This window comes from Sminthopsis crassicaudata, chromosome 1, assembly GCF_048593235.1.
Source record: "Sminthopsis crassicaudata isolate SCR6 chromosome 1, ASM4859323v1, whole genome shotgun sequence".
NCBI lineage: Eukaryota > Metazoa > Chordata > Mammalia > Dasyuromorphia > Dasyuridae > Sminthopsis > Sminthopsis crassicaudata.
In genome coordinates, this window is record NC_133617.1 from 488,257,104 (window position 1) to 488,274,513 (window position 17,410).

Sequence of the window (17,410 nt, forward strand, 5' to 3'; positions counted from 1 at the left end):
TTCCACATTGATCCAGATTTCTAGCTCAGGCTTTCATCCCCTTTCACTTTTATAGAAATAGCCTCCCAACTGGTTTCCCTGCTTCTGATCTCTCCCCTCATCAATTAACACCCCCCTATTCCCATAGAGCTACCAAGTTAATTTTCCTAAAGACATCTTAAGATTATGTTCTTCATTCCTGTATGCTATGCTACAATGGTTCTCTATTCTTTATTAGATAAAGCAAACACCTCTATCCAACATTTTAGTCCCAGACTAACCTTCCATACTCACTATTCCTATTTGCCATTCCCCAAACATAATCCGTCTTACACTTACACACCCAGGACATTCCCGTACTCACTTCTAACTTCTGGAATTCTGTTTAAGGCTGAGCTCAGGTACTAACTTCAAGGCCTTTCCTCATCCTCCCCAATTACATTGAATAGAAAGTGTATTTATTTGTGTAATGTTGTATCCCCCAGAAGAATGTAAGCTCTTTTAAGGCAAAGACTGCTTGCTTCACTTCATGTTTGCTGAACCAAATATAATCTGGGCTAGCTCAAGACTTCTTAAACTTTTTCCATTCATAACCTCTTTTGCCTGAGAAATTTTTTACAAACCCCCAGGTATATAGTATATAAAATAGACATACAAATTAAACATTTACTGATAATAAATCATAATTTCATGACTCCCACATTCAGTTAAACCACCCCATATGGGGTTTAAGAAGTTTTGGGCTAGCTGACTGGTGATATAATTGAGGCTTTATTACAGCTGGAGGTGAAAACAGAGAGGCATGAGTTTGCACCCCACCACTTTCAGAAGGCAGGAGGCCCTTAGATCCAAAGGGGACCATCATTTTCTGGCCAAGGGAGGAGGAGGAGGAAGTAGACTGACTGGAAGCATTAAGTCCAACTCTTCCAGGGACTTATAAGAGTAATCCTCAGGCAAATCCTTTCCCTGCTCCATATGCTTTTTTTTTTAATTTATAAAAGGAGGGAACTGGACTGGTTTAGGTCACTGAAGCCTCTTTCAATCTAACATTCAATATCCTAAGGTTCTTCCCTCCCCATTTCCCCCTTCCATCTGCCCCAATCAGAATATGAAAAAAACAAACAAAAAAACAAACCAATTCCCTTGATAAAGCATCTTAAAGTGTTACAATAAGTCACATTTCTCAAGCACTTTAAGGTTTACAAAGTGCATTCCCCACAACAACCCTGTGAGGTAGGTAGTATGATTATCCCCATTTTATGATTAAAAAAAAAAACTGAGACTCAGGGAAGAAACAATAGAATTAGGCAGATCTATAGCCGACAGTTTATGATTCAAACCCCAAGTATCCTGACTTAAGCTCAGGACTCTCTCATGGGATCCTTTAACATGGTACTAAATCCAGATTCACAAATGTGGACGCAGACCCAGAGAAGAGGAAGTTGTCATATATGTATATATATGCTCATGATCACACACTGGTCAGTAGCAAAGTCAGGATAGAAGTCCAGGGATCTTTCTGAATGGAGAGACCTTGTAAGGATCATTCCATCGATCTTATGGGAAGCCTGATCGGGTAGTAGGGAAGTGAGAAGGGAAAAGGGGAAGGAAGGTCTGGCACAGACCAGGATATTATAATTTAGGAACATAAGTCCATTTTGAACAGTTGGAAGCAGCAGTACCTCTAGGGTGAAGAGCAAAGGGGAATCAGGCTCTTGGCACAACTATGCCCACTCCCTTCCCTCCACATTGGACACCCCTTTTACACAACTAGAGATTTTTATTGAGACAGGAAATGGCCTCTCCCAACTCTGGTGCCATCCTCCCCACCCCATTTAAGGTCCATACAATCCCCAGACTAAGCCCAGGGCCTCCTCCTGAAGGCATGGCCTGGAAAATGCTTGCCCCAGCTCTCTTCCCCTACCCAAAAAATAAAAACAGCTTCAGAAGTAAAGACCAAAATCTATACGTTTGGAGTTGTAGAACTGGCCTTCAGGGGGATCCAACTTCCGACAATAAACACCATCTGGAAAATAGCCTTCATCTGCCCAGGTCTAGGAGAAAGGAAAGACGAGAGGTAAGTGGGGGTATTTATGGTAATATCTCTAATACAGGAATTAGGGAGAGAGGTAGGTAAGGTCTGGGCAGAGAGAGAATTCTTACCTGCATCTGGGCACTGGTGAAGGGCCCATAGAGCTCTGCATCATTTGTGTTTTCCCATTTGTATTCCCACATCACATCAGCCAAGCCATCTCCCAGGGCAGCTGCTTCTAGAAAGACAACCAGAGAAATCCTTCTCAGGTACATTGCCCAGTTCCCTAAGCCCAAGTACAGTCTACCCGACCTGTTTTCTCCCTACACATAATCTATCCCTGTCTCCCCTTATAATTCCTATCACACTTCATCCCCCCCATACAAACTCACATCCCATCTATCCTCCACAGGTCCCATATTTTTCCATTTAGCTCTGCCTCTCACCCCCACACACAAATGGTTCCCACATCCTCTGAGTTTTCAGTCTTCTTCTGATATCTTGTCAGATTCTATAACCTTCCAAGTCTCCATTTCCCTGAAAGGAATCTACAGTTCCAAGCCTTCAACCCTCACCTCCTCCTTGGGCTGGGGTTGGGGTCTCTAGTTCCCCTTCCCCAACCTCTTCAGCAAACATGTCCAGAACTGGACGAGGTGCTGTGTCTGGAAGCCCAGGTGTGGGGCCCCCCAGCGCTTTCAGCCTCACAGCTAGCCGTTCCCTGGTTTCCTGGTACACTCCGTGGTTACCGCGGGCAACCATCTGGTCAGCCAATCCTGAGAGTCGGTCTAATCGTTGTGGGGAATTTGGCCGCTGGGGTCCATTACCACCCTTCCTGGCACCTAGCCGCCTCAGGGCCCCAGCAACTGTCTCCCCTGGCAACAACATCTCCAAGAGACCCTCTAAGAGGGCTTGAGGGCCCAGTGGCGTCTGGCCAGGACTGTCTTCCTCCGAATCTGAGGCAGGGGGCTGGCCTGGAGGGCGCTCCCGGATCTTCACCTAAGATAAGATAGGACAGGTTACTTTTTTAAACCTTTTAGGCTTATCCCTTCTAGGATCTAGGTATACTGCTCCATAGCCCCAGTCCCCACTGCAGGCACCCGGTCTCTCTGCTGGATCCATTTCACAAATGAAGCATGTCACTCAGCCAGGACTCCTGGCTAGGGGCTCTAACCCAGTCTATGTTGTCCAGCCAGCTGTCCCGAATCTGGGCATCCCGGTGCAGAAAGTAGTTGCCATCTGAGTCAAAGTGGCCCTCTTCCATTTCTTCCTGCAAGTTGAAGGGTGTGATACGCACACCACCCTCACTTGGGAGTGTGGCCGCCTCCTGACCTGGATGAACAGATACCCAGAATTGGGCAAGAAAAAGGGAAGCAACACTTCAATCCAACTTACAATATCATCCTCCAGCCTTCCCACCACATCTTGGCACCAGACTAGGCACGGACCAAGACTTAATGTTTGCTGAAAATTCCTCTGGGAAGAATCTACCTTCAACTTTCAAGAATCAAACGGGAGGCTGAGAAGGATGTGAGGAGAAGGGAATAGAGCCCTCAGGTCCCATGGCCTCACCTTCCACATCTTCTGAAGCTAGGATGACATACTTGCTAGCACCATCTTCATCCTCATCTTCTTCATCACTGTCCAAAGAATGTTTGCCTTTAAACCGGCTCCCAGGACCCCCTGCTCCTGTCACAGGATCCACCAGCTACGGGCAGAAAATAGGGCTGGATGCAGTAGACTCAAATGCAATGAAGTCCCGTGTAGTTCAGTCCCTCCCAACCACACTTACTGGGGAACTCAGGCATTCTAACCCTCCCCCCTTCTTTTTAGAGAGATCCCCTCTATTCCACATCCTGGAAACTCAAGCAGCCTGACCCCCCCCTTCTTTCTGGAGAGATCCTCTCCATTCTGTGTCCTGGAAATTCGGGCATTGTGACCCCTCACCTTCTTTTTGGGGAGATCTTCTCCATCCTCTTCAACTCCCACATCCTGGAAGGTTACTCTCCGCTTGGGCATGGTGGGGCTTGCAGGATAGGATCAGGTCTTCCCAGGAGCTGAGCAAAAAGGAGCCCGAGGGTCAGGGAGTCCTAAAACGGCGCGATGGACTGAATGGGGTCCGGGAGTTCAGCATCCACCTCCCCCTTCCAGGAGGCTACTCCTCAGACCCGGGAAGTGTCACTCTGGGATCATATAAGGAAAGGGAGAGAAGGGAGTAAGAGCGCGCATCGGGGCCCCCAGGAAGCTGCCATAACTCTTGATGGGGGTGGAGAGGGAGGGGGCAGGGACCGTAGCTCCTTTGACTTGGGAGGGGGAGGGGAAAGGATGCGCCCGGACTGCCAGTGAGGTCCCGCTGCTACTGCTCAGCGGGGAGTCCCTGGCCCTACATCGGGACCTGCAGCCTCCCCCAGAGGATGTATGTCTTCTATCCACGGAGCCCCCTTACATTTGGGGTGAGAGGGCAGCGGTCTCCACCCGGGGATTCCCCTTGGCCGCGCACTCTCGCGGCCCTGCCACCCCACTTCCAACCCGAGGGCCCTTCCAGGATTCGGGACCCACTTTTGGGAGCCCCACTCCTCAATACCCCTCCACCCCAAACCCGCCTCAACTCCCAGTCCATCCCTTACAAGCGCCCCCGCCCCTTCTTCCTCCTCTTAATATGTAAATGAGCAGCGAGTCGATGGAACCCCGCGGGATTCGGGGCTCACTCCGCGTGCGCGCCCTCACCTGGGGCTCCGGGAGGGGAAAGGAGGAGAGGGGAAGAGGGGGCGGGGGGGGGGGGGAAAGAACGCTATCGCCGAGGTTACATCCAGGGAGTCAACCGGAAGAGATTCAGAAATTACCCGGAAGTGACTTCTCTCGCTTCGGAAGACTGTTGGGAAAGAGGCGGAAATAAACACCTAGAAACCATGTGGTTGACATCACTCTCCATGGGCGAAAGGACTGACTGTAGTGAGGGCGGAAGTTGCGTCAAGCTGGTCGGAAGTAGCTTCTCTTCTAACTACTTTGGACTGGAGAAGAACTAAGGGCGGAAATCTTGTTTGCCGCGAAGGGACACAAAAAGAGGAATGGGGCACAAACGGAAAGGCCAGGGAGAAAAGTGTATACCCCATTGCCTTTGCCTAAGCTTGGACCAGAAAGCAAGGGGATCTCAGGGTTCCGCTCTTCCTTCTGCGAAACCACCAGCCTCTCTCCCTTTCCAGTTTTATTGTGAGGAAAGGAACATTTTTCAACTTTGTCATTTTAAGGGAAACCTCGTTAATTCTCTAACCACCTCCAGTTTCCCCTGAAAATCTAGAGCCCTCTAGGACCCAGGAGGAAGTCTCTTTTTGTACTTCGGCCTGACCTGGGGCGGTCTCCGGGAGGATTTCCTGGTTTCTGGGGTGGGGTGTGAGCCACCAAGAGATAGGGAAACGACTGCCCCGCCCCTGCACCTGTTCCCACTGTCCCAGCTTGGAGGGGCCCTGCAGCCCCCTGCTCTCAGGTAGGCCCAGACGTCCTAGGCCAGGTCGCACCGGCTTCCTTTGCAGCTGCATCCCATAACGCTGGAGCCTCAGTTGCCCAGTGCTCCCCGCCGAAGTGCCCTGCCAGGACTCTGTTTTCCGCTGACTACCTTGTTCCTTCAAACCTCAAGCACTGGGGTACCAAAAACAAGTCAGGACCTTCAGAGTTACTATGACGTTAAAACTAATCTGTCGTGTAATTGGGATATATTTCCATGAAAGCAGGGACAGCCTTCTTCCCCAGAGTACCCCGGGCAGCACCGCCCACAGCGGGCACTCAAATATGTATCTCTGCTTTGCCCACCCCACGATTCCTCCCTCCCCTCACACCTTCCTTGAACCCATGGTCCCTTCTCAGGTTTAGCTACCATGAAACTGCACCGGAAACCTGTGCTCAGCTACCTTCGGGGAACAGGGGACCGGGCGCCAGATCAGGAAGGAATTTTGCTGAAGAAGGGGACCCGCAATCCCAGCTACCAACGCCGCTGGTTTATCCTTCGTGGAAATCTCCTCTACTACCTGGAGCACCAAGGGGATCGGAGTCCCCTAGGCCTCATCTTGTTGGACAACTGCCGGGTGGAGCCCCGAGCCAGTACCAGTGGGCTCTATGCTTTTACCATCCTGGCCTCCGCAGAAGGTGGCCGGTGCTACAAACTGGCAGCAGAGACCAAGAAGGACTTCGATAATTGGCTTCAAGCCTTGGTTTGGGCAGGATGGAGCCAGCTGTGGGAGCTCCTGCAGCCCTTACAGGAGCAGTATCAAAGAGTGTGCCAAGAGGCTGGAGTGGAGCCCCGGTCCCCACCTCAGGAAGAGATATTTCTGAGCCTCCCCTGCTCTCCAGCCCCCTCTGGCTTCCCGGAATTGCACCAACGCTTTGGGGAAGAGATTCAGGCACTTGCCAGGTCCAGGGCCACCAGGAGGCAAGTGGACCTCACAGAATTTGGGTGAAGGAGGAACCAGAATCCTGGGTCTGGGAGAGAGGATGATATGGCAGGTCTAGAGCTCTCTTAAGGGACATCTGGGACTGACAATTGGGGACAAAATAAAAGGGGTTCATACAGCCTGGAAACACTTCAATAAAAGTCCCAAAGCTAAGCACTTGTCTGATCAGTGTCTATTGTACACCCATCCATTCCATCCTTATGTCCCAATCTCCAAAAAAAAAAAATAACCAAACAAGAGTCAAGTATAGGGCAGGACAGTAGATTTGTTCTTTCCTGGTTCCACAAAGCTCTGTACAGTTGTGGGGGAAGGGGGACAATGCAATAGGGAAAGTGAGGGGGCAGAAAGAGAATGTAAACATGAGGGCCCCCCCACCCCCTTAGAGAACAGAGAGGATGCCCAACCCAAAGGGGAGCAAGAGGTTCAAGGAACAAAAGAGGGGGAGAGAATGAGGAAGACTTGATCATGGAAAAAATTAGAAAGGGCCCGAGAAGGATGAGATGGGTGTGTGAGACTGGTAGATGTAGTGGAAAAGAGTACATGAGGAAAAGCAGCTAGAAATGGGACTGAAAGGCAAGCAGTCTAGCTGAGGGATCCTTCCTGCTGCAGGTCAACTCCCCTTAAATTAACCAACCAGTGAACAGAGCAAGAGAGGAAGTAGAGATTGAACCCCCCCAGGGTCCTGTGTACATAATTACAATGCAGAGACATCAGATATATATATTATATATATATTCATATATATATATAATATAGAGAGGCCCCTCCGCTTCTTAGTCTGGCACAGAGGGGAGATGTAGGGAGATGGTTAAGGCTTAAGGGAAGAGGAGAGGCTCACACAGCTTTCTCCTTGTGGAATTTGGAAGCTGAACCACCAAAAGTGAAAATTTAAAAACAGCCAAGGCCCATCTTCAAAGATCCACTCATGCTGGAAGGTATGAAGAGGTTAGTTCAGCAAGAGAGGGGAAAGGAGAAATCAATTGTTCCTGGGAAAGAACAACTTTAGTTAGGTAAAGGAGAAACTTGTGGAGTCAGGAAAAGAAGAACACTGGTTGAGTAGAATAGGGAAAGGGGGAGAGGGAATTGGGGCTCACTCCACATTGTCTCATGAAATGCTGCTAATATTTGGGATTTCAAGCCCACGAGAAAGGGCTGGCTTGGGGAAAGGGTCCAGCAACAGCTGAGGAAAATATCGGGCCAGCTCCAGTTCATGGAACAAGGCCCGCCGAGAGATCTGGGAAAACAGCACTAGCTCCTTCTGCTCCTCTTGAGATGTGGCCGCTTATTACAAGATGGGGACAAATACAGCCTTCTCTAGGAGAGAATATCACTGACCAAGTAGAATGAAAGGAGACATGGCTGGCTCCCTGGGTCTGAAAGGTCAAGGGAGTGAGAGGGCAGGTAATGAAGTTCATCTCAGTGAAGGGAAGCCAGTGCCCCTACTAGCCCCAGCATGGAAGGGAGAGAAGGTTAGAAGTAAGCGTCCTGTCGTGCCGAAGCTGCTGAGTTCCCATCTCCTCCATCTTGTGGGGGTGGAGAACCATCAGCCTTCCGTCGAAGGGACATCTTTCGTCCTTGAGCCTTCTTCTCTTGTTTCTGCCTCTCCTTTTCCCTTTCCTTTTCTTGTTTCTGTCTCTCCTTCTCCTGTTTCTGTCTCTCCTTCTCCTGCTTCTGAAGCTCCTTCTCCTGCTTCTGCCTCTCCTTCTCTTGTCGCTTGCTCTCCTTTATCGGACCCAGAGGTGTGCTGTTTCCAGTTGGTGAGGGCAGAGAGGGATGCAGCCCTTCAGCTGTGACCACAGGGCCTGGGGCAGGGCCAGCACTGGCTCTCCGAAGAGGAGGTGGTGGGGAGGAAGAAGCCCCACCCCTGGAGGCACGACTTTTGAGGCCTGGAAGGCTGAGGAGGCTAGATGATGGGCCAAGGGGGGGCTGCTGTCGTCTTCGCTCCTCGTGGATTGCCCTTGAGCCATGGAGTCTCCTGGATGGTCGGTACTGCAGCTCCCCCCGAGTCTCTCTCCACTTCTTTAGCTGAGCTGCATTTTCACGCTCTATCAGGGCTTCTGTCACAGGGAGGTTTGTTACCTAAAAGAAGAAGAGTGGGTCATGAGACACAAGTCTCAGGAAGAATAGACTCAGGCAGCTGACTCCAGAAAATAGAGAGAGGCTGGGAAAGACAGAGCAAGAGATGCCCACCTCATGCACAAGGAATTCTTCCTGCATGCACTGCTGAGGTAAGTTCCTCAGTTGTTCCATGGTCTCATACATTCCCTGGCAGGATCGAAGCTTCTCTACAGAGCCCAGCGTATGCCGAAGAAGCACCAGAGCCACCCTGAAGATGATCTTGACTCCTGAGGGAAGATTAGGTGTTGGAGGTCCGGAAAGGATAGAGGAGGCTGGTGAAGACCTAGCTGATTCAAAAGCTCTTACTCCTTTTAAAATAGCAAGGCCTAGGAGATACCCTCCCTTTCCCACCTTCACCAAATAATGATGAATTTTGCTTGAGGATTTGTGTCCTGGGTCATCAGGAAGATGATGGCTTTGCTAGCAACAGGAATTAGCAATGGAAACCACTGTGCTCTGAAGAGAATTGTTCAACTTAACCCAAGGACAGTCTGTAGTTCTCTCAGTGGTAGCTGGGCCAAGGGCATCTATTAAGTGATCAGGATTATGAAGGAAGTGGTACCAATATCAGCCAACTAGGGGGTGGCTAGGTGGCACAGTGGATAGAGCACCAGCTCTGAAGTCAGGAGGACCTGAGTTCAAATCTGGCCTCAGACACTTAATCCTTCCTAGCTGTGTGAGCCTGGGCAAGTCATTTAACCCCAATTGCCTCAGCAAAAAAAAAAAAAAAAAAATATCAGCCAACTAACAGGAAGAGGAAACTAAGAGAAACCTATTAGATATGGAGGTGTACCCACTCTCAAGGTTCACCCTCTCTTTTAGAGCTATGTTGTGATGAGATTAGAAAACTCTTGAAACCACTTTGATAAAAGGAGTCAGTGATGACAATGCATGACAGTAAGTATCTGGCTCCTCTGAGAGGGTTTTGCCTTCTGACAGGAGCAGATGAACAGTAATAAAACAGAAGTCCCAAAAAGGAAACTTGAGTGAGAATTGTAGGGCTAAAAGTGCTACCTTCACAAAAGAACATGTCCCAGACCCGGAGAACTGAGGCCCAAGGCAGAGTACGAGCAAAGATACACATGAACCACTCAGTCATGTAAAGTACAGGGTCAATGCGCTGGCGCCGAAGGTGTCGGTGAGCTAGAGGGGAAGCTCTCCGAAGAAGCGCAAAGAAGATCTCTCCATCCAGCTGGATAGCCTCCTAAATAGTGAGCAGAAACATCAAAGTGAACCTCCCTCTGACTTTCTCTTCCCTCACTTCTCCCTTCCAGCTGGCCTTGCTTCCATACCCTTTCTAAAGCCAAAGTGTCACTTACCAGCCCAGCACTGTAGTAGCCAGGAAGGTATTTGTCACAAATCTGTACCAAGCACCAAAAGGCTTGCTGCAAAGGAAAACAGGAATGGATGTGTGAGTAATGAAGAGCACGGTTAAATATCTCCCCATTCCCACTTGACTGAGAGCCCTGTGGTCACTCCCATTCTTTCCACCCAGGGTTTCTGGAGCGGTCCAGTCAGCTCTCTGAACCAAAGCAAAGTATTGCAGGAGACTGCAGCTCCCCCCATTGTCCAACCCTAGATCCCTTATCCCTGCTCTCTGACCTCAGCAGGCATATGCATAAGCAGCACAGCTGCCACAGGGGCCTGGGCTTGGCAGTAACCCTCATCAGGCCGATAGATGGTGTAGGCCTTCAAGATTCGATAGAGGTCTTGCTGCCTGCAGGCATGGGAAAGGGAAGAAAGTTACCATAGTAACTGGGATCCAATGGTTCTGGAGGACATCTGTTCAGACTGCCCCAAATCTCCTAAGAAATTGCCTACAGCATGTGCCACTCTAGCCCTTCTTCTTAGCTCAAATCTGTGCCACACATCCACAGCTACCAGATTAAGCTTCTAACATGAAGCTATAATTGTGTCATTCCCACTCATCTACTCAAAAGCCTTCAATGACTTCTTCCCACTGCCCACAAAATAAAAGTCCAAATTCCTCTGTCTGGCTCTCAAGCCCCAACCTATCTTCCAGCTTTATATGCTTTCCCCCTCCTTCAGATACTTCACCCAAATTAAACTATGTACAACATATCAAAACATCTAGTTTTTTTCTTTGTGTTCTTTGGCTTGCATTGTTCCTACTACAGATAAAAGGAATTTATAAATTTATAAAAGGAACCAATTCCCTACTACAGGGAATGCCCTCCCCCTTCTCTACCAATCAAAATTCTGCCTATTTTTTGGTGCTCAACTCAAATGCTCTTCCAAGATTCTTTTTCTTAATTTTCTAGCCAGAAGTTCTTCAGCAGTTGGCATCTTTCTTGTGGCACTAAATCACACTCTAATCTTTAATTTGATTGTCGTTCCTCCATACTAGACTATGTACAGAAATCAACCAACCAACTATCTTTGCATTCTGCATAACACTGAACAAAAGAGCTCTTGAACTGTATCATAATTTTTGCTGAATGAACTGTCCAAGATCTTTTTTGACTGTACACTGTCATCCACCCCTAAATCTTACCCGTGACCCCCTCGAGCAGCAAACATTTCATGAAAGGGAAATTGTCGATGCAAATCCTTCTCAATGACATCCAGCCACTTAGGGTCTCCAGGGGCCCGCTCCAGCTCCTTCAATGAAATGGAGAAGTTATATCTCTATGCAGCAATCCTCCCCCCCCCCCCACATTCAAGGGAAAGCTCTCTAGATTCTTCTCCCAACCCTGGTTGTAGTAGAGTCTTGACTTGATCAGAACATTTCAAAATAAATATTCTCCTGACAACTAGCTGTCATCCATACCTCAAATTTACCAGGGTTCTGATCTAGGAGTTCCTTGCTGTTGGACAGGAACTGCCAGGCTTTGGCTCTAAGAGATGAGGGGATGCCCTTCCGGCATCGCAGCTTCACCTAGCAGAAAGGAGACATGGGTGGGAAAGATGACATATATGAGAACAGACTTTTATTCAGCCTAGATAAACCCATCATCAGACTGATCATCCCCTCAGGACTCATCAAAAAATCTAGTTTCCAGCTCTCAGCAGGGCTGGTCCTCAGGTTATCCCAATGTCAGATAAAATAAAAGCATTTGTGCCTTAGGTTTATATTTTTAAGATATGTCATTTTCATTCCCCCAACACACAGCACAATATATTATCCAATCTACTTGGCTAATCCTATTCCTGTACATAATTTTCCCTCAAAGATTTCTAGATGTTTTTTACTTTCTCCCACCCTCCTTATTACTGGAAAGGTTTAAGGGCAGAGAAACTGGAAGGAATAGGAAGGCCTGCACAGGTGAAGGGTGTATCAAACTTTGACCTTGCTCTCCCCATTTAAAGTACCTTCTGAAATCGACGAGATAACCACTTATCCCAGTTACTGAACATGTCCAGCCATTTTAGCTCCCGCTGACGGGCCACATCAACAGGAACAGAACTTTCCCTGGAGGAGAAAGGAAAAAGAGTTCAACTGATGTCACACCAACCATAAGTTTCTCCATCCTTTCTTCAGTAAACCCTCAAACTTCTCCCTTCCAAATCTCCTCAGATTCCACAACTTCCCATTTTTAAACCCTAATCTTTAGGTGTTAAACCATTATATCCATGATGACCTAGCCCAGGGGAACGGAGGCATCAGGGGTCATTCCATTATGTGGTAGGAAGGGGAACAAGGATGACCAGGATCCAGATAGAGGGAAGGAAGGAGTCATAGCAGTCACACCCCACACCTTGGGAGGGAGTGACTCAGGCCATAGGAGGCAAGGGAACTAGGAAAGAGGGCAGGGCCCAGAGAGAAGAGGAAATGGAGAGGCACTCTTACCCCTTTCTCCTGTGAAAACCTAGAAGTCCCTGCGCCCTCACTCAAAAAAGTTTCATTCAGTGTTCACCTTCTCCTAAATCACATTCTACCCCTTTATACTTTGAATGACATCCCACTTCAAGGCAGGAAGGAAGTAAAGAACATGGAATTGGCTCCATATACCCTGGCCCCACCCTTCAGGTTAAAATCAGGAATCTCTGGTCACCTAAATTACACTAAAGACATTGTGACTTCCTTGCCTAAATAAAAAATAATCTCCATCGAAGCTTGTAATCCAACTAAATTTCTAAATACTAGTCTTAACTGGTTATTTAACCCTTGAACCAATAAGAACTGGTTCCCTACCTGTGGCCACATTTTAATATTAGAGAATCACAGGCTATCAGAAGTGGAAGAGGCCTTAGAAACCTAGTACAATCTCTCTTTTTACAGATGAGACAAAACCCAAAGACTACTGAATGACTTGTCTAAGGTCAACACTGCAAGTTAGGAACAGAAATGAAACTAGAATTCAGATGACCCAGTACTCTCTGCTCCACCATGCTCAACCACACAATGATCAATGGTCAATCTAATTGAATTAAACTTCCTTTTGAAGTTTAATTCAAAATAACCCTTAATACTGCCTAAGACTGAATTCCAAATAGGAGGAACTATGGAAAGGACAGGACTTATAAATGTCACCCCTTCTGAAGGGCCCTTTCATCCCATGCCAGGAGTGGTCCCATGGGGTCCCCGGTACTCACAGGCTTCCAGAGTACTGGCTGCCCCCCAGGAATCCATATTTGTCTGTCTTGCGAAAGGCAAGCCCGTTGATTTCCGAGTCTGAGCCCATGGAGCTCACATCATCTGCCAAAGACTCCAAGGTCCCTGACATGAGGCTCACAGAGTCCAGGTAGCTCAGGCTGTCTGGGGCCTGTCCCCGAGGTCCTTGAATTCCAGGACCCAAGCTAGACATGGAGCCCAGGTCCTGGGAACCTTCAGCTGGCTCAGGGGCTGGGGTCACAGTTACCATGGCTACTGGAGTCTCACAGACCGCAAGAGACTCCGTTCCTGTCCCCAGCGGCACCTGGACGTCTGGGCCTGTCGTTGCCACTACTGCAACTGTTTCACCTGTTGCCATCGTCCCTGTAGCAGCTAGCCCATCTGTTGTCAGTCCTGCTGTTACAATAGTAGCTGGTCCAGCTGGTCCTGAAGCTACCACCATTCCCGGTTTGGGGGCAACAGGCGGTTTGGCTGTCACTGCACCAGAAGTTGCTACAACAGGCACAGGAGCTGTACCCTTTGCTGGCATGGACACAGATGCTCCGGAGAGGGCCGAGTCAGCGTCCTGGTCCAGTCTCGATGCTGCCATCGCTTCCGCTGGGGTCACTCTCACTGAGCCGGGGACGAGGGAGTCACCTCCCAGGGCTGCCTGCGAGTGCGCTGAGCTTGCTGTTGCTGCCTCCGTCCCCACCTCGGGGGTCACAGCACCCACGGGCAAGGCTGTTCCTGCTGCCGCCCCCGTTCCTGAGGCCGCTGGCCTGCCATGAGGGTCAGAGGCTGACCCCGGCCCAGGCTCTGTCCTTGTGGTTCCAGTGGTGCGAGGGCTGTCTGTCCTCATCTCCTTGGTGGGTGCGGGGTCAGGATCCGGCCCCAAGGCCGAAGCTGCAGCCACAGCTTCCAGAGTCAGCACCACTACCGTGCTGCCGCCGGTTCCTGTGCCGCCAGCCGGCCCCGGTGACCCTGCAGTAGGGGCTAGAGGAGGCGGCGGCCGGCTCCCGGGGATGTCGGGCGGGGGCCTGGGGCCGCCAGACACCCAGGCCGGGCGGGCCTCCCCGGGGGCCACCAGAGTGACTGGAGAGGAGGTGGCTGTGGTCACTGGGGGCCCCGGTGCCACCACCAGCACAGGCCCAGCCCGGGAGCCCCGAGGTGGTGGGGAGGGGGCCACTGAGGCGCCATGGCGGCGTGGGGGGGCCACCAAGGGCGCCGGGCCTGTCTCCATGGTGACGGCCCCGCTCCGAGGTGCTCCTCACATCCCCCTCCCCGGAGGCTGGGCCTGGGGGAGGAGCCACCCCACCCACCGGGAGGGAAAGAGGGAGGGAGGGAGGGAGGGAGGGGGCAGAGGGTGAAGGGCGCGGCCTAGCCAGATGGCGGGCGCCCGAGCAGGAGTGAGAGGGAGGGGGAGGGAGGGAGGGGAGGGGGAGGAGGGGGCCACACAGGGCTGGCGCCTCGCTGGGGTCCGGCTCGCGCCCTCTCACCCTTGCTCGCGCGCTAACTCTCTCCCCCCTTTAGGCTGGCGGCCGTCTTCACGCCTGCGCACAATATCGTTAGCTGGGCGGAGCGCTCCCCCCCCCCCCCAACTGGTGCTCCAGTCAAACTACTAGCGCCTGCGTGAAGTGTGATCCCACCCACCTCACCTTCCCTAGTCTGCCTTCAAGGGGATCCTAGCCAATCACTTGGAGACGGAGAGTGTCACTCCTACCAATCGGGAGAAAGTAGGTGGGATCCTTGGGAAGAGGAAGAGGATGCTGTGAAGCAAAAGCTCTAGAAACCAACCAAAATGTGAGGCAAAGCGGAAGAAGGCGGGCTGAAGAAAGCAGCCAATTAAAAAAAAAGGGTGTGGCAACGTTTGGCCAATAAAAAAAGTTAGCGAGAGTTTGACCGCGGAAGGATAAAGGAAAGGGTGGAGTTTGAGGGGGAAAAGGTAGGGGCTGGAGTTTTCTAGCTATTATGGAGAAAAGGAGCCGGGTGAACCAATGAGAAAGGAGTAGTAGGATCCAAATTGACAGATGTGATGTCATATGTGGGCGGTGACTGACGGCAAGTATAATCAATAGAAAGCTTTAGAGACATGCGGTCCTCCGGAGAAGCGGAGAAGAGAATGACCGCTAGTGGGCGGGCTAAGTGTTGAAAGGATTTTCCCTTTTCAGCCAATGAATGCGTCTTCTGAAGCCGGGGGCAGAGGAGAGAAACTGACGACTGTGACAACCAATGGATATTTCAATAAAGTCCCGCGGCCGCCAGCGGGCGTGGCGGCGAGGGGGACAGCGGTGACAGTCCGTGGCAGGTGGCGGGAGGCGAGAGCGGGTGACTGGAGACTGTCGGGGACAGCGCCTCCTTTCCCCTCCTCCCTGCCTCCCTCTGCGCCCTTTATCCCCTGGAAATGCTCTGCACGCCGTGGGAGCGTCAAACATTTGCTAGGAGTGAATGGCTCTCCAGCCCGGAACATTTCCCCCCAGAAATCCCAGTCTGCCCGTGCTGGGCGTGCTGCCTGATTCCAGCGCTTAGCACGGGTCCGGGCATATAGTAGGCGCTTAATAAATGATCTGTCTTGATTTGATCCGTTTCCTCGCTCCCTCCCCCTTCTCCCTCATGACTCTCTGGAATCCCCTTCCCAGCCACTCAGCATTTCTCTCGATACCATTCCCCACTCAACTTTCCTGAACCCTTAAACTTTCCCCCAGTAATCCCGTTCTGCCCAGAATTCAGACACCAGATATCCCAACCCGCAGACCCCATCCTGAGACCCTCCGCAGTTCCCTGATCTTTCTCTAAAGCATCTCGTTTTTTTATCCAGGACCCAGATTCCAGGCCCTGGATTTCAAGTCGTCCTGGAGTTCCTCCATAAGCGCTCTGGGGCCCCGTTTCATACCTAGAACTCCAAAGTTTATTAATTGGCAGGATTTGGGAGTCTGGGGGAACTCCATTCCCTATCCAGAACTCAAGCATCCAATTCGCTCTCTTTTCTCCTCACCTTTCCTGCAGCCCCCCCAATCTCTCCCTGAGATGAGTTCCGTGGACAATTCAGTGTTCCTCTGATTTCTTCCTGCGTCTCCATTCCCTACCCAGAAGCCGGAGCCCTACTTTTCAGACACCCTACAGACAGAACTATAGACCCCAGGAATAATTAATCTCTGCTCTCCCCAGCCATAGTCTAAGTCCCCTCTCCCCATCTCACTGGGTCCCAGTTGCCCATATAAGGTTCTTCAGCAGTGGGGCCCTGGGGTCAGGGGATAGGGTGGGAGGGGAGGGTGAGTTGGGAGGCCAGCAGGGGGGCAGCTGGTGCTAAGTTTAGGTGGCTCCTTCCCCCCTCCCATCAGAGACAACAGGTGGCCTGTCCCCAGTGCCCAGAAAGGAAAATGTCTTAGAGGCACTGGCGTGGTCCTGGGGGAGGAGCATTCTCAGAGGCAAGGAGCACTCCCCAGACCGGCAAGTTCTTGCAGAAGAGACAAGCTTTTTAGGGTCCCCTAATCTGCTGGGCTCTATTCATGTTCTCAGGTCCATCCCCTAAACCTAACATGTTCTCTTTCATTAGCCATTCATGCTTTTGGTCCTTAGCCACACAGTGCCGGATTTTCTTTCTGGGGGGTGGGGGTGGGGTCACTATGGCCTTGCCTTCAGGTCTCCTTTCCCCTACCTAAGAGAGAACAAATTATTTGTCAGAACGGCTTAGGACATTCTCTTGCTCACAAACTTTCAGAAAATCCCTGTGACCCATAGGATCAAGTCTGAACTAGCCTATTACTCAAGGCCCTCTAGGCCTAACTTCCTTTTCTAGCCTAACTACTCACAATTTCCTGAAGAAAGGGAAGGGATTAAGCACTTATTAATCACCTACCTTGGGTCAAATGCTTTACAAATGTCTTCCCATTTGTCCCTCAAAAACCACCCTGAGAGGTAGATACTATTATTATCCCTACTTTATGTATGCGGGAACCGAAGTTCAGAGAAGTTAAGTGATTTGTCCTGAGTTACACAGCTAGTATCTAAGGCCAAATTTGAGCTCAGTTCTTCCTGCCTCCAAATCCCAGGACTCTGTCCACTATGGCACTAGGTTAGGAATCCTCACACGTTCAGATTTTTGGCATGTTTCCTAACATTGGTCTCCCGTTTGCAATGCCTTTTCCTGACCCTTCTAAGTTTTATCTATCTGTCAAAGCCCAGAGTAAATCCCATCTCCTCTATGGAGAATTCTTAGATTCCCAGTCCCGCAATGATTTTTTTTCCTTCCTTTATATTTCAACTTTGGTTATTGCTGGGAACACA

At 50.4% G+C, this 17,410-nt stretch overlaps 3 protein-coding genes and 1 long non-coding RNA gene across 10 annotated transcripts; 2 read left to right on the top strand and 2 right to left on the bottom strand.

Annotated features, from left to right (window-relative positions):
• Nucleotides 1–1,117: 1,117 nt before the first annotated feature.
• CD2BP2 (CD2 cytoplasmic tail binding protein 2) lies at nt 1,118–6,134 on the bottom strand. Of its 7 annotated transcripts, XM_074281318.1 has the most exons (8): nt 5,914–6,134; nt 4,852–4,880; nt 3,956–4,065; nt 3,581–3,716; nt 3,183–3,340; nt 2,587–3,007; nt 2,143–2,249; nt 1,118–2,033 (listed from the first exon to the last, which is right to left on the bottom strand). In XM_074281318.1, the coding sequence occupies exons 3-8, from the start codon at nt 4,025–4,027 to the stop codon at nt 1,923–1,925; spliced, it is 1,005 nt and encodes a 334-aa protein (XP_074137419.1). In that variant the 5' UTR covers nt 4,028–4,065; nt 4,852–4,880; nt 5,914–6,134; the 3' UTR covers nt 1,118–1,922. The 7 variants fall into 7 exon arrangements, with proteins under 7 accessions (XP_074137419.1, XP_074137420.1, XP_074137418.1 ...); XM_074281319.1 differs by lacking the exon at nt 4,852–4,880 and having other exon boundaries at nt 5,893–6,134; XM_074281317.1 differs by lacking the exon at nt 5,914–6,134 and having other exon boundaries at nt 4,852–4,966.
• LOC141550542 (sesquipedalian-1-like) lies at nt 4,972–6,606 on the top strand. The gene is made up of 2 exons (XM_074281325.1): nt 4,972–5,492; nt 5,870–6,606. The coding sequence occupies exon 2, from the start codon at nt 5,881–5,883 to the stop codon at nt 6,457–6,459; it is 579 nt and encodes a 192-aa protein (XP_074137426.1). The 5' UTR covers nt 4,972–5,492; nt 5,870–5,880; the 3' UTR covers nt 6,460–6,606.
• A 94-nt stretch (nt 6,607–6,700) lies between these two features.
• Nucleotides 6,701–14,682, bottom strand: TBC1D10B (TBC1 domain family member 10B). Its single transcript, XM_074281292.1, has 9 exons — nt 13,129–14,682; nt 11,905–12,004; nt 11,363–11,470; nt 11,087–11,193; nt 10,174–10,288; nt 9,891–9,956; nt 9,586–9,775; nt 8,644–8,798; nt 6,701–8,532 (listed from the first exon to the last, which is right to left on the bottom strand). Exons 1-9 carry the CDS (start codon nt 14,364–14,366, stop codon nt 7,924–7,926), a joined length of 2,688 nt encoding a protein of 895 aa, XP_074137393.1. The 5' UTR covers nt 14,367–14,682; the 3' UTR covers nt 6,701–7,923.
• A 90-nt stretch (nt 14,683–14,772) lies between these two features.
• LOC141550545 (uncharacterized) lies at nt 14,773–15,704 on the top strand. Its single transcript, XR_012484616.1, has 2 exons — nt 14,773–14,859; nt 15,295–15,704. It is a non-coding gene; the product is annotated as an uncharacterized LOC141550545 (long non-coding RNA).
• Nucleotides 15,705–17,410: the final 1,706 nt, after the last annotated feature.